At 35.5% G+C, this 15230-nt stretch overlaps 1 protein-coding gene across 16 annotated transcripts in view; it reads right to left on the reverse strand.

The window, feature by feature from the left end:
• The window catches only part of HYCC1 (hyccin PI4KA lipid kinase complex subunit 1), a 112374-nt gene that overhangs the window by 13588 nt on the left and 83556 nt on the right, over positions 1–15230 (reverse strand). For 4 of the 16 annotated variants that reach the window (XM_081536405.1, XM_081536408.1, XM_081536406.1 and 1 more), the window contains one exon: positions 7849–10209. In XM_081536405.1, coding sequence (XP_081392531.1) covers positions 9635–10209 — 575 coding nt within the window. In that variant the 3' untranslated portion in view covers positions 7849–9634. Of the gene's footprint in view, positions 1–5303; positions 5386–5480; positions 7556–7848; positions 10210–11014; positions 11312–15230 lie in introns of those variants that run through there. The other 12 variants (XR_014067428.1, XR_014067430.1, XR_014067431.1 and 9 more) reach the window with 6 other exon arrangements.

Here is a 15230-nt window from a genome sequence, read left to right on the forward strand (position 1 = left end):
CTAATGGAAAGATTTTGGATAGGAGCTTCTGGCCATGCATCATCAGCATGGCTTCCAGAGGGACTGGAGACTAGAAGTTAGTCATGGAAGTGGTCCAACACATCTCCATGACTGAGCCCTAATAAAATCACTGTACCAAGGCTCAGGTGGGCTTCCCTGGTTGGCAGCACCCCATCTGTGTTGTCACACATCATCACTTGGAGAAGTTGGTGTTATCCAGGATTCCACTAGGAGAGGACAACTAAAAATCCCACACGTGGAATTCCCCTGGACTCTGTTCCATGCCCTTCTTTCACTGTCTGAACATAATCTGTATCCTCTTCCTGTAATAAACTATAACCATGAGTTGAACAGCTTCTAGTGAGTTCTGTAAGTCCTTTTAGTGAATTGCTGAGCCTTGAAATGGTCTACGTGCTGTGTGCATGCATGTTAAGTCGCTTCAGTTGTGTCCAACTCTGTGCGACCTCATGGACTGTAGCCAGAAAGGTTCCTCTGTCCATGGGATTCTCCAGGCAAGAATACTGGAGTGGGTTGCAATTTCTTCCTCCAGGGGATCTTCCCAACCCAGGTACCAAACCTATACGAGCACTAATGCACAGTATGCTGGTATGAGTCAGAGGTAACTGTGGCACTACAGCCCCACTCAGCAATGGTGGTGGGGGACAGTTAGGAGAGGAACTCTTTACAGGGAGAATAAATCTGAGCAGTATTTCTTATCTGCTCTTCACAGATGGTAAAGATATCCCAAGGTGCAGATCTGCCCCCATTTTATGACTCATAGTTGGCCAGGTGATGGACATGAAAGTAACAAGTTTAGAGGATGAGTGATAATAATTAGGCATTAAAATTATGGTTGGACTTGTGCCAGTGGGCTCAGATTGTAGGAATATTTCTTTCCTACATAAATACTCAACGAAGTCCCCATTTGAAGGAGATGCTAAGTAATCAGATGGTCAAGATAATTCTGAGGATGTCAGTAGATATTTCTTTCATATCCCAGTTCTTGTTCTATCAGCTTGTGGGCAAAGTGGCTACACTACAAGCATGAAAGCTATATACACATGGACCTCAACAACATGGCCCTCCTTTCATCAAAGCTATCCTGATTACTGCCACTACTAACAGTCCAGTCTGCCAGGAGGAGTGACACCCTAACATTTTATCCCCTAGGTTGACCAGGTAACTTCAGAAGAAATCTCTGAGAGCTTCTGTAGAACCCTAAGAAGTCATTAAAGACATGTCGATATGCTATATTCATAGTATTGACTTACAGTCTTTGAATGGGGAGAGGTAAATAGACCTGAAACCATCAATGTCAATATGGCTTAGATAAGACTGTAGCCCATCCAGTCAATATGAGTTAACTGTTTATTCCAATCAACCTTTGCCCAGGAAAGGTGATAAACAAAACAAACCAAAAGACAGAAACAATCTAATTTTTTGTTTATGTAAGTTCCTATGGGATGAAGACAATGATCTGCCCACCTGGCAAAGAGCTGGGGTATCAAACAACAGTTTTACTTATGGAGACTCTTCAAGGCCCTTGTTTGCTGTGTCCACCAATCCTAAACTATTTTGTTAACTTGACCAAATCCAATCAATTCCGTTTTGACAGATATGCCTTAAACCATTTGTGCACAGGTCCCAAAGCAATAAAATTACACTGGGAAATAAAATATATCATTGCATTTTCCTGTTGCTTTCCTGGCCAACTAATTTTAGCTAACTTCTAGTGAGTTACTATAACAAAATATTTCAGAGGTATGCCTATTCTCTCTGAAGACTCAGAAAAAAATCTGCAAAATTCAACAGAAATTATGTTGCTCTCATTTTTTCATGTTAGTATTTATATTTTATCATGTTAAAGTAGCTACTCAATTAGGGCTTTACCTGTTTAGACTTCACTTTTGAGTACCTGAGTTTTAATTTAATCAAAGACTACACCTGATAACTTTTCATGGCAAAGCTAAAATATTAATAGTAAGCAAGCAAAGGTTTGGGCTTCAGGAACAGAGAGGGAGAATTTCATGACCCTTTGGCTTTTTAGGATAGCATGTGTGCTAAGTTGCTTCAGTCGTATTCATCTCTTTGTGACCCCATAGGCTGTAGCCCACCAGGCTCCTCTGTCCATGGGGATCCCAAAACTTAACAAATGGCTAATTTTCTGGTTCTGAGACACAGGTAAGCTTATGAAGGTGGTGGGTGCATTGTCTTACTGCAATAAGTTTTAGTACTTAATTTTGTTTTATTAGGTCATCAGATGGTAGAGTTCAACAATAACAAAATTTGTTTTTGTTTTTAAGGATGTCTCACTTAATTGGTATGTACTATACAAAAGAACCATTTTTCTATGTCAGGCCAATTAACTTTTCACTAACAGGTCTATGTTAATGATGTTAATCAATGTTAGTTGGCTTTATCTTAGGGGAAGCCTCATCTAGAACACAAGATCTGTTCAAGAACTTTGTCCTTTCTTAAACAACCTAAGTGTCCATCAATAGATGAATGGATAAAGAAAATGAGGTATATACTATACACACACACACACACACGTGCGCACAGGAATATTATCCAGTCATAGAAAAGCTGAAAAACTTGTCATTTGTGATAACATGGTTGGATATTAGGGGCATTATATTAAGTGAAATAAGTCAGAGGCAGGGGTGGAGAGGTGGTAAAATAGGTGAAGGGAGTCAAAAGGTATAAGCTTGCAGTTATAAAAGCCATGAGGATGTAATGTACAGCATGATCACTATAGTTAATACTGCATTGCTTATTTGAAAATTGCTAACAGAGTAAATCTTAAAAGTCCTCATCACAAAAGAAAAAACTATGTATTGTGATGAATGTTAACTACACTTACCTTTGGTGATCATTTTGCAATATATACAAATATTGAACCATTATGTGGTATACCTGAAACTAATTGAACATTATGTGTAAACTACACCTCAATTTAACAATTAACTTTTTAAAATATTTGTGTTTCCTAACTACAGACTACTACCAGAAAGATAATCAATTCACTGCTATTAGCTACTAGACCAAATATTAAGGTTGCATAAAAATTAACTGAGGAACTTGTTACAAATAAAAGTTTCCATGCTTCACTCCATGATTCTGATTTAGAGGGTTCAGCACAAGGTCTCAGAATTTCTACTTTTAAAAGCACCATTTTTTTTCCCTGATGCAGGCTACCATTAGATCATACTTAGAGAAATAATGCTTTTCTTCCCACATACCAGCAAACACACATGTGCTGTACATATGTACATGTATGTATGTATAAATACATATATTCCATATTAAATGTTCTTGTTCTATGACAATTTTTTTTCAGGGAACATTATAATTAAATAATCTTTCTGAATCATCACATACATATCTGCATTGTTTTTCACAGCTACATCATTTTCCACTATATGTATGTATGCACCATAATTTATCTAGTCCTCTATTAATAGTTATTTAGACTGCTGCTTTTTTGTTGTTGTTGTTATTACAAGCAATGCTGCAATGAATATCTTTACACACTTATACTAAAATTTCCAAAAAAATATATTAATTAGTTCAGGTAAGATACACCTGGATTAAAAAAAAAAAACCTTTATTTTGGAATAAACAGAAGAGTAGGGTTGCTAGCTCAGAAGACATATGCACTTTAAAGTTTGATAGATCCTGCTGAGTTGCTCATTATTTAAGTTGTACCAATTTAAGTCCTGCCAATGGACTTAAATTTCCCATCACCTATATCAATACCAGTCTCAATCTTTTAAATCCTTATCTGACAGGTAAAAAAAAATAAACAATCTTAATTTATATTTTACTATGTTTTTAATATCTGACTGACTAGCATTCAATTTACCACTGAATGAAACACAATTACCTAAAGTTCTATAAAAAGTATCATAATTTATTTTTAGAAAACTTTTATTTTCACCTTAAAACTTAACTGTCACTTATGGAATGCTGCTGCTGCTGCTAAGTCGCTTCAGTCGTGTCTGACTCTGTGCAACCCCACAGACGGCAGCCCACCAGGCTCTGCCGTCCCTGGGATTCTCCAGGCAAGAACACTGGAGTGGGTTGCCATTTCCTTTTTCAGTGCATGAAAGTGAAAAGTGAAAGTGAACTCGCTCAGTCGTGTCCGACTCTTCGAGACCCCATGGATTGTTCGCGACCCCATGGACTGCAGCCTACCAGGCTCCTCTGTCCATGGGATTTTCCAGGCAAGAGTACTGGAGTGGGGTGCCATTGCCTTGAATAGCAAATATATAATATGTCTGTTACATAGTATCACTTAGTATCTTCTTTTACCAGGTGATAGAAAAATGAGAGTCACAAGACCTAGCTTTCCAACCAGCAGCTCTGTGACTTTGGGCAAGTCATCTGCCCTTTTGAGAGCTTCAGTTTCCTCTTTTTAAAATGGGGATTCTAATCATTTTATAGGACTGTTTTGAAGATTAAATGAGATCATAATTTTAATTACAAATATTAGCTATTACTACTACCACAGTAACAATACAAGGGAAATTACCAAGTGACTAGAACTATCTGTCAAAGCCTTTCTTAATAATTATAAAATAATTATGCTGGTATTATAGATTCTATGAAGTGAGTCAACTATTTATAGGGATTGTTAAAAGTCACTAGAAGAGTTTCTCTTCCATAGGGCTAACATGTGATTTACAAAAATCACTTCTCTTGTTCTCTATGAATGCTCCTCTAATAGTAGTTTAGAAAATATTTCCAAAATTACTCAGTTCCTTAGATGAAGTGGAATTATCCAAATATATAATCAACTATACAACAGGATTTTTTTTTTCAAGTTTCTAAGAGGGTTTTGTTTCTAAGCACACACAGTAATCCTATTCAAGGTAATGTCATGGAGATTTCCTGGAGTCAGTAAATGGAATTTTAAAATTTTACTGTAATATAATACATTGGAGAACTTATCCTTGATTCTTTCCCAACACTAATGTCAACCTAACTCACACATTCATTAAGTGTCTCAATATCTACAATGCACAAAGTCCTATTCTAGAGGCATATAATCTCTGCATTCAAGAGATAAAGACTCATACAACAGATAAAAGGGCAAAGCATTGTTATCTAAAGAAGCCTGTACTCTTGGTACGACAAATAATCAGTCAGTGGTGCATGACTCATGGAGCTCATCTTCTTCTTGATGAATACTAATGAATTTGTCACACATCTCATCCACAGGCCATGTAAAACATAAAGCCAAGAATGAAATGTCATTGTCCTATGGCTTACTCCCAAAAGCTCTCAATGACTCAACTCACCTAAGTCTTCCTCCTTTAATTTCTTCCTCCACATCATGACTTTTGAAAAATTTTATGATGGTTTTTTAACGAGTAAAGTGATCTGCAAAAAATATTTTTTCTGTTTTTATTTCAATAAAACAAGAGGCAGCACTGTTGTAAAAAGTATTATATATGGAGAACAATTACACAAATATATAAAACGTCAAAAAACTAAACTCCAGTTTATTTCCATAACCTTAAAAAGGTAGGGAGCACATAAAAATATCCAAAGTCATAACTTATTCTTTAGGAATGTAAACTCTACGAATACAATTAGAAACAAGTATATTTACTATGAAAAGATTATTATCACTACGTAAATAGAAGTAAAGATTAGAGGTATACAGTAACAGTGTGTGAAACAAGATCTTGAGTTTACTAGTAGAAACTTTATATCAAGATATTAATACTCTAGAACTCTACTATTAAAAAACACAAAAGCATCTTCTAAAATGTTCACTGCTAGTCTCTTTAGATATGCACAAGTTACAAAATACAGAAGACAACATACTTATATTCTCTGATGAAGAATTTATCAATATTAAATATAAATGTGAATAACTCAAAGCATTATATATAATTTTACTAAGTAATTAATCTAAAAGTATAAATTCATGCTAATCAAAGGACTAGAGAGTTTATTTTTTTATCCAAAGATTGGGAAGACACTTTTAATACACTAATTTTTATCTACAATGCTTAATTTAAGTACCCATCAAATTAATCTTTCTAATGGCTTTTGAAAAAATTTTCAGTTCCATTAACATACATATTTTCTTGATGTGCTTCCTTTTAATAAAGTGTAGACTTACAGTGCCTATGGACTCAAATGTTAAATAGCCTTATTTTAAATATTTGCTGAAAATTAAGTCTGAGTGTATTTTTCTCTATAATTTAAACGTAAAGGTTTCAACACTTTAATTTTATTATTCCAAACAGGCAAAATCCCCTAAAAATGGGATCATTTTTATCTATTTTGGTTTAAAATTTTTATTTCCCTTTATTTCATCTCTTTTATCTTTAAGTGAATAATCTTTGCTAAGCAGTTACTTCATAATTGAAGAGAACAATGAAATATTGCTTTTTCAAAAACCACTGAAATCATTTAAGGACTCAGAATTTCTACTCTTCAAATCTACAGAGTTGCCTTTAAAAGCTCCATGGTGGTATAACAAGGGATTCCAGGGTGCTCACCTGCCCTAGGACACTCCCCTTAAGTCTTTGTTTCTCTCTCCACTTGGATTCCAAAAGGCAAAATCTGGCATCCAGCTTCACTAGACTATCCTAGGTAGTTGGGTATTTTAAGAGTGAGAGGTTGGGTAATTCCAAGAATCTTTTAGAGGTTTAAAATGTGGAATGGGACTACAGGGTCTACTCATCCTCTGAGTACAAGGCCCCAATTTTGTGCAGACTCCTTCTTGTGATAAAAGATATTACTCTGAATATATAGAGGTCTGTGACCAAATGGTCACATCAGCATCTTCAGAAGAAAATGACCTACAAAAGCCACCCCAACTTTCAAATTTGGAAAAGTAAGTGGGACAAGAATAGTAGAGACAATTACAATTGTTACAATAAGTTAGCATTACCCAGTATTTATAATTGCTATAAAAATTTTCAAATGTATAATCCTTATTTGAAATAGCATCAAAGATACTACAAAAGAATTTTCTTGTTAACACAACTCCACATAATTCCACATTCCAGAAAATCAACTGGTGCAAATTACTTAGAGCAAAAATTCAGAACCATTCCTTTGAGTAAGCCTTCAGGGTTTTTAAAACAATAAACACATGCAGATTTGCTGTGCACTGTATAAAAGGGTGGTACCCCTTTCATACTTAAAACTGTAGAGCTCTGATTCCATTTTTAGTTATCAAGAAAATACAAAATATTAACCATTTTTATTGTAAAAACAAATAAGATTCATTAAAGATTTAGAATTAGGGGACTTAAGTGAGTTGACACTATAAAAAATTAATTAGCTGTTAAAAACAGTAAAGATTATAGTATCCAACACATTTGATCTAGGGTTGTGAGACCACTGAGAATTCTAAATATCAGGTAAGTGATTTGTTTGTACTTTGATACTGTCTTCTCAAACTTTAATGTGCATAATAATCACTTGAGATCTTACTAAAAGGCGGGTTATGATTCAGTAGATCTAAGGTGGCTCTGAAATTCTGCCAGGTGATGCCAATGCTCCTTACTGCTCCTCAGACCACAATGATCTAGAATAATACCAAAATGAGGTTCCATTATAACAGCTGAACATTAAAACCTGATCTCTTATTTGTGCTGGCTAATGTGTCCTCAAACTAATGCTTTCCAAAAATCTTCTACAATATTTCCTAAGCACCTTAACTTGCTTTCAATGCCAATCTTTTAAATTAGTTCTTAAGACTATTAAAGACTATTAAGATTGTTAGGAGCTATACCTAGGAAAAATTCTTTGTTAAAGAATTACAAAAAGACAATAGGAAATTCACAGTGATTGTACACAGGATTTAAGTTGAACACAGGATTCTTAGTACATTAATACTTTATTAACTTTCACTGTCCGGTTGACTTGCCTTTTTTTTTTTTTTAAAAAACTATAATGTATGCCAATAGATCTTATTGCATTTCTACCACTGGAACTAAAAATATCAAGTTCACTTATGTTAAAAACCATATTTTATTCAGGATTACTCAATGAAAATTAGTTAATGATTTTTGAAAAATTAGATTTAAAACAACAGCCAAAGTAGTTACAGTCAAAACTGCATTCATAGTGTAAATTCTTTAGCAGTCTTCAAGACATACAACTTTTTCACATATTTGAGCTCTGCATAAACAGGTACAAGATGAAAACTAGCATTTTCTCTGTGTGGCCATAGCTAAGGACTATGAATAAGGAAAACACTGTGTACTAACCACTGAAAAGGGGACAGCTCCCTAGGTCTTCCTCCCCAGTCAACTTACTCTCTCATTCTCAACCCTGCTTTTTCTCTCTTACCCTAGATTATTACTAAGTCTACTTGATTTAAAAGGAACCTCACCATAGCTGAAATTACCACCACTAGCAAATATCAAATTTTTACATCCATCTGGAGGTCACATGACCCTCTATAGCTACATACAAGTTTGTTCAGCTTCTGTTAAATTAGCTTTCTGTTTTTATTTATTTTTTTTGGCTGGGGGCAACTACACTGATTATTCTTCATATCTTAACAAGAACATTTAAAATAGGCCTGTTCACAAAACAAGAAACACAGTCACTATTTTTCAAATTTAAAAATTTACATTTAAGAACACAAACATAAATAACCTAAATTAATTAATAAATAAATGTCTTTTGTCCATATTTCACTATTTTTATTTTCTTTCAATGATATTTAATAGATGAAAAATTTACCTAATTTCCTTCATTTGTAGACAGACCATTCAACATGGTGAACACTGGTATCTTTAGAGCTGAGGTACAAAATTTACAGTGAAGTCTTCAATGATGTGTGCTCTGAATTATGGGAATCCAAACTAAGCAGTATTTCCAAAGTCCAGCAGCAGGTTAAGCCAGCTTTATGGCCTATTACATCTTAGGAACTGAGAAGGATTTTCACCTGCTAAATCCAGATCAAACACTTCAAAACAACACATCTACTTGCAACCTGATTTTTTATATAAAATGTTCCAAATAAATGACGGCAAAATCATATATTTTATGGTACTGAGTTATGAGGCATTTTCCAGTGCTTTATATAAATTGTTCTACTAATCTTCAAGATGATCTGGCTACAAACATTTTATCAGGCACTTTTCATGCATATCATTTTTGTTTTTTCACATGCCTGTTTTTCAGAGTGGCTTGCTAAACAGCCAGCTGTAGAATTTTTGGAGTTGTACCTAGCCTCATCCTTGAAAAAACAGTTTCCACACGTGGATTCCCTTTACATTGAAGGCCAAACATATAGCTACCAAAATAGGAGTTATTAAAGAAAAAGATTCACAACCTTGCAGGAGATGTAACCAATCTGATCACACAACCTGTCAAAATGTACTGTCACAATGTCAATCTTAGGGCAACAGAAACAAGATAAAAAAAAAGACTCAAGCCAAGGGGAAAAAATACAACCCAAGAAATAGCAAAACCATATTTCAACTTACTACAACCTAGACGTTATTCCCTTCATAAAGTTAAGGTAGCCATCAGAATTTAAGACATCAGGGCTCCCGTCAGGAGCAGGGATGAAAGATGACCCTGGGAACTTGTGTGAAGAAGCCAAGTTGTATCTCCAGATTCACTGCTTACGTGAGGAAACCCTTACAAATTAATCTGTGGACAAAGTAATGCTAATACTAGGAGGTCTCTGCTGACTTGCTTGATGCTTCACTGGAAGTTCAGTCCTTTCAGAAGTGTATATCAGCTTTTCTTCTTGGAGACTACAAGCAGAAAACCTATTGGCATCTCTCCCAGCCCCACAGCTGACAGCAGATGACGGGTTATGTGGGACTGAGATACCACTGACTTGCTCAAAGGATTTACTGAAAACACTGGTGGCAGTCTTAGCCAAACCATGACTACAAGGTTTAGGCAGAGATTGGCTGGTTGTCAGCGTAAGTCTCTTCAAGGAGAGAAGCTCGAGATTCTCACTTTGGGCTCTCTGTGCTTGTTTTCGAACAAAGTGATCTTTGCAAGACTCCCCTGTAGTTTCTTTCTCTTTTCCTCCAGGTTTGTTTCCTCCTGACCGTCTCTGAGTCTTTCCTATACTTGTCTTGTTACTACAATTTTGACTAATGTTTGATAAACCCGACTGGCTGGTACTAGAGGCAGCCCTGGAATAAAACCCCTCGTCAACTTCGGATATCTCCATCAGTTCTTCTTGACCTGTTAATTCTGTATTTCCTAAACAAAGAAATAACAATTATTAATTAATATTAAACATTTTAAGTAATTCTTTTTTTCATGATTAATACCAAATCAAATATACTTTAAATAAATTTTAGAACAATTTTAGCATAATATGTAAAGCAACAGACTACTGATCAAAATCAAATGATAAATCAAAACATTCTACAAAATGTCAACAATAGTTTATCATTAACATTAGAATAATTTAGAGTATATTAAATAAAAAAGCATGCCATAAACCACACCCCACTGTGTTTTTAGAAAAGTTTTCTTACTATTCATGCAAAAGATCAGAGACAATTAGAAAAATACCACACAGTAAAACTAAGGAGTAAACTCTCCCCTAGTAGCAAAGCAGTGTAAAGTCAAAGGTCATACCAAGGAACTTAAAAAAAAAATGTTATTAAAATATTTTAAAGATTTTTTTTTTAAGGTTGCACTCCACATTGTAGATTTTCTTACTAAAAGAAAAATATATAGACCATAAATATCATAACCACAAACTTGTTAAAATTCTTTATACTTTATCTTCCATATCAAAGATGGCAAAAATACAAGGATAAAAAAGTAATTTTAGATCTCAAAACACAAGCAGTAAATTATTCTGGAAGCCATTTTCTGCCTCATTTTCATAACAATTTACTCAGAGACAGCATAGATATGACCATTCCAAAGAGCATTAAGTCATTGAGAAACTGTAGTACATAATTCATGCATTTTGATTAGATGACATGCAAAATTTTTGTGGCTGTGCAACTGTTGCTTAAAACATGCAGCAGTGACCCTTTGCCATGAGATACCTTGGAGTGCAGCTATAAAGTGCTCTGCTAAAACTGCACTCTGCCAGGTGAGTTTATTCCATCCTCCATCATTTTTCTTACAGATTTTTGCCTCCTGATCTCTGGCAAGCCTTTGCTCTCAGTTCTAGGATCTGTGGCTGTTTCCTGTACACCCTGTATATGCTGGGCATCAATCTCTCCTAGTGTTCTGCCTTTTTCCCCATTCCCGGTTCTCTCTCCGGCCACATTTGTGACACTAATCTCAGGAATGACAAGGATGCCCAATTCAGTAGTATCATTATTGTTGTCAGGTTGCTCTAGAATTGAAGATGATAAGACAAAATGATGGCTGAAAACAAAACAAAACAAAAATGCAAAACAAGAAAAGCAAACGATCCAAAACAAAAACTGGACGACTGAATGTTAGGTATTAAGCCAAATATATGCCCTGAAGGAATTCCCATAATTTACAATACTCTGACAGTACTGGAGAAACGGGGTCATGTTCTTTAATTTCAAATGACAATGAAAAAACTCAGAGCATCATTTTATGTTCTGTATTTTTTCACACACATATTTGACATGGACTGTGAAACAGAAATTTTTTTATAATTTAAAATAGAATTTTTACTATTTTTAAGATAATATTGTGACCACTTGAACTTATGTCAAGCCTTAAGCAAGTTTTAAGGATTTACAGCCAAAACTCTAGTTCCTTCTTGTCAACATGAGGAACCAAGCCATTTAAGAATTCTCCTTGCATAATTATTTTTAATTAGATTACACTAATTCTGCCTTAATAAACCATGATGTTGGAAAAATGCTTATTCATTTATATCACAGTTAGTACTATAGGTATAGCTTTTGTTGCACACACCAATCATCTTGTATATTAGTAAATATTAATGCAGCTGTGATATAATTAAACAGTCTATTCCTTCAGACATACTAATTCCATAAATTTAGGCTGCTGCTGCTAAGTCACTTCAGTCGTGTCCGACTCTGTGCGACCCCATAGACGGCAGCCCACCAGGCTCTGCCGTCCCTAGGATTCTCCAGGCAAGAATACGGGAGTGGGTTGCCATTTCCTTCTCCAGTGCATAGTGAAAGTGAAGTCGCTTAGTCGTGTCTGACTCTTAGCGACCCCATGGACTGTAGCCTACCAGGCTCCTCCGTCCATGGGATTTTCCAGGCAAGAGTACTGGAGTGGGGTGCCATTGCCTTCTCCCAAATTCAGGCTAACTTGCAACAATTCATTACTAAACTGGAAATAAATGAAAATGGATTTGGAAAATCAAAGTGGCTGTTGGTCTGCTATTCTGAAAATGGTAATTTGTAATTGAAACAATGAAACTCCTAAATAGTTAAAACTTGTAGACATTGTTTTGTGTCTCAAATCACAAAGCCATGGTTCATTTAAAGTTGTCAAGGAAATATCTGTAACAGATGGAAAAAAATAACATGAATATATCTACCATGGACCAGTAATGAAAGTTAAAGTTCAAAACAACATAAGACTATGTAAAACAGTATGCACTCCTCAAAAATGCAGAACACAAATCTGAGTGAGTGATGTTACCCAACACTTTCAAATATTTTTCATGCTAGAACACCAAGCTCTAGTGAATGGTACTACAGCATGTGAAACAATAACAGGTAGAAGAATGGAGGCCAGAGCCACATATTCCTATGGGTTCCCACTTTGCTGAGCATCTTGAACAACTACTGATGCCTGGCTCTCACCCTCAACATTCTGATTTAAAAAGTATGAGCTATGACCTGGGCATTGGGATTTTATAAATTTCCCACATGACCACTGTGTGGCAAATTCTAAAAGATGGATGCCCTGGGTACTCCATTACCCAGTAGCAATATGCACCTCAAAGGTCTTCAAAGCTTCATGTTGCCCTGGGCTGGTAGGTCAATATGTTGGCATATTAATTTTCCAATTACCTAGTGCTTCATAAACTTTTGACTGCATATACCCTAAATGAAATCCTTTCCTAGACTGGTCAAAGGATATTGGTAAGGTATTAATGTTTAACACACTGCTGCTTCAGCTTCCCTAACAGAATTCCTAAACAAGCCCATTCCCCATTGCTAATAGCTGTCTTCAAAGTGAGGGCAAGTAAAATCTAACTGAGGCAAATGCCAGAGGCCACTGTAACTGAGAGTAAAATCAGCATGGCACTTGGTCACTTGGATGACAACCAAGACTTGTTCATTTACACTGTAGAAGCAGTTTCACAAAAGATCTATTAACAGGATCATTAGTCCAAAATAATTATAAATTGCTTTGTTATCCAAATTTTAACAAAGCCAATGATTACTAAAATTTAACAAAACTTTAAAAGATAAGCATAAGTGGCCTGCTGCTGCTGCTGCTAAGTCGCTTCAGCCGTGTCCGACTCTGTGCGACCCCATAGGTAGCAGCCCACCAGGCTCCGCTGTCCCTGGGATTCTCCAGGCAAGAATACTGGAGTGGATTGCCATTTCCTTCTCCAGTGCATGAAAGGGAAAAGTGAAAGTGAAGTTGCTCAGTCATGTCCAACTCCTAGTGACCCCATGGACTGCAGCCTAACAGAAGAGAAAACAAGGCTACCACACTGATTGGCACTTAATAGTTTTCTTGAGAGCGTTCACATGTATTATTCAATTATATTCTCAAAACAATGTGTTGCTGCGCCTCTGGAAGCAGGCAATTTGATTCCCATTTACAGACAAGGAAACTGAAGATCAGAAACAGTTACAACAACTACTGTTTGGGGAACCTAAACAGTAGAATCTTGTGTTGACATCAAATATCCATTCTAACATACTATAAATACTAACTCTTCAATTCATTAAAGTCAATTTGAGTTAAATATTCTCTGACAGATATTTTTTAATTTAAAAAAATCTTATTTGCCTAGATTCCTGGTCATTTCATAGAAAGCAAACAATTTACTTTGAACACAGAGCAACAGCAAATAAATCTCTAAGAAAACCTAACTAAGTCACAATCTTCAAGGTTAATTTATGTTTTAAATTGGGTTTATTTTTTAAAAGATATCAATGAAGATGCTACTGCAATGGTGAAAATTTAGAATTTTGCAAGAAAAACTAGAAATGACAAGAATATTATATAAAACAGCACTAGGCAGTTAGATTACTAATCACATTTACTGGGGAAATGGTAAAGATCTGCAGTCCAAGAAACAGTAATACTAATTTTTAAAAAACATCTAATTAAATGGCAAGTGGTAAATGAGATATGTTCTTCCACAGGCAAAAATCTTTAATAAATTTATGTGTGCTTAGTCACACAGTCATGTCCAACTCTCTGCAGCCTCATGGACTGTAGCCTGCCAGGCTTCTCTGTCCATGGAATTTTCTAGGCAGGAATACTGGAAAATGTCCTACTCCAGGAGATCTCCTTGACCCAGGAATCGAAACCTGCGTCTCTTGCATCTCCTGCACTGGTTGGCGGATTCTTTACCACTAGTGTCATCCGGGAAGCCCCAAATTATGTATATTATCACTCAAAAATGGTAAAAACCACAAAATTTCTAAACTGTTAATTAAAGTAAATCCACAGAAAGAAAACTTAGAAATAAAAGAAGTATATTTCTCAGGAAAATTATAGGATAAAGATAATTACAAAAAAAACAAACATCTGTTACATGATCTTTCTCTTATTTCTCCAACTTCTTCCCTATGTAATTCTGTGACTCACCCCTCGTACACACAACTACTTATTGGTCTTGTTATTCCCTAGGCCTGGAACGCTCTTCCCCACATAGCTACATGGTTCACCTTCTTACTTCCTTCAGGTTTTTTTTCAAAATTTTCCTTCTCAGTGAAATCTCCCCTGATCATCCCATCAAGTTTCAATATTACTCATATTTCATATACTCTCTTCCCTACTTTGTTTCTTTTTCTTCTTAGCATTTCATCAGTTTCTAACCTACAATTATTTATTTATCTTATCTACCAGATGTAAGCTCCAAGAGGTCAGGGATTCTTATACTGCTGTATACCTCGTTCCTAGGAAAGTAGCCTGCATTAAGTAAGTGCCCAATAAAATTTGTTTGATAAGTTGAATGAGTCTCCAGTTATGAGATGAAATTATTATTAGAATAAATAAAGGTGTGGTGGTGGCGGTTTAGTCACTAAGTCATGTCTGACTCTTGCAACCTCATGGACTATAGCCTGCCAAGCTCCTCTGTCAAAGGGATTGCCAGGCAAGAAACCAAC

This window comes from Giraffa tippelskirchi, chromosome 10 (genome assembly GCF_054371585.1).
Source record: "Giraffa tippelskirchi isolate mGirTip1 chromosome 10, T2T-mGirTip1v1.2.pri, whole genome shotgun sequence".
Lineage (NCBI taxonomy): Eukaryota > Metazoa > Chordata > Mammalia > Artiodactyla > Giraffidae > Giraffa > Giraffa tippelskirchi.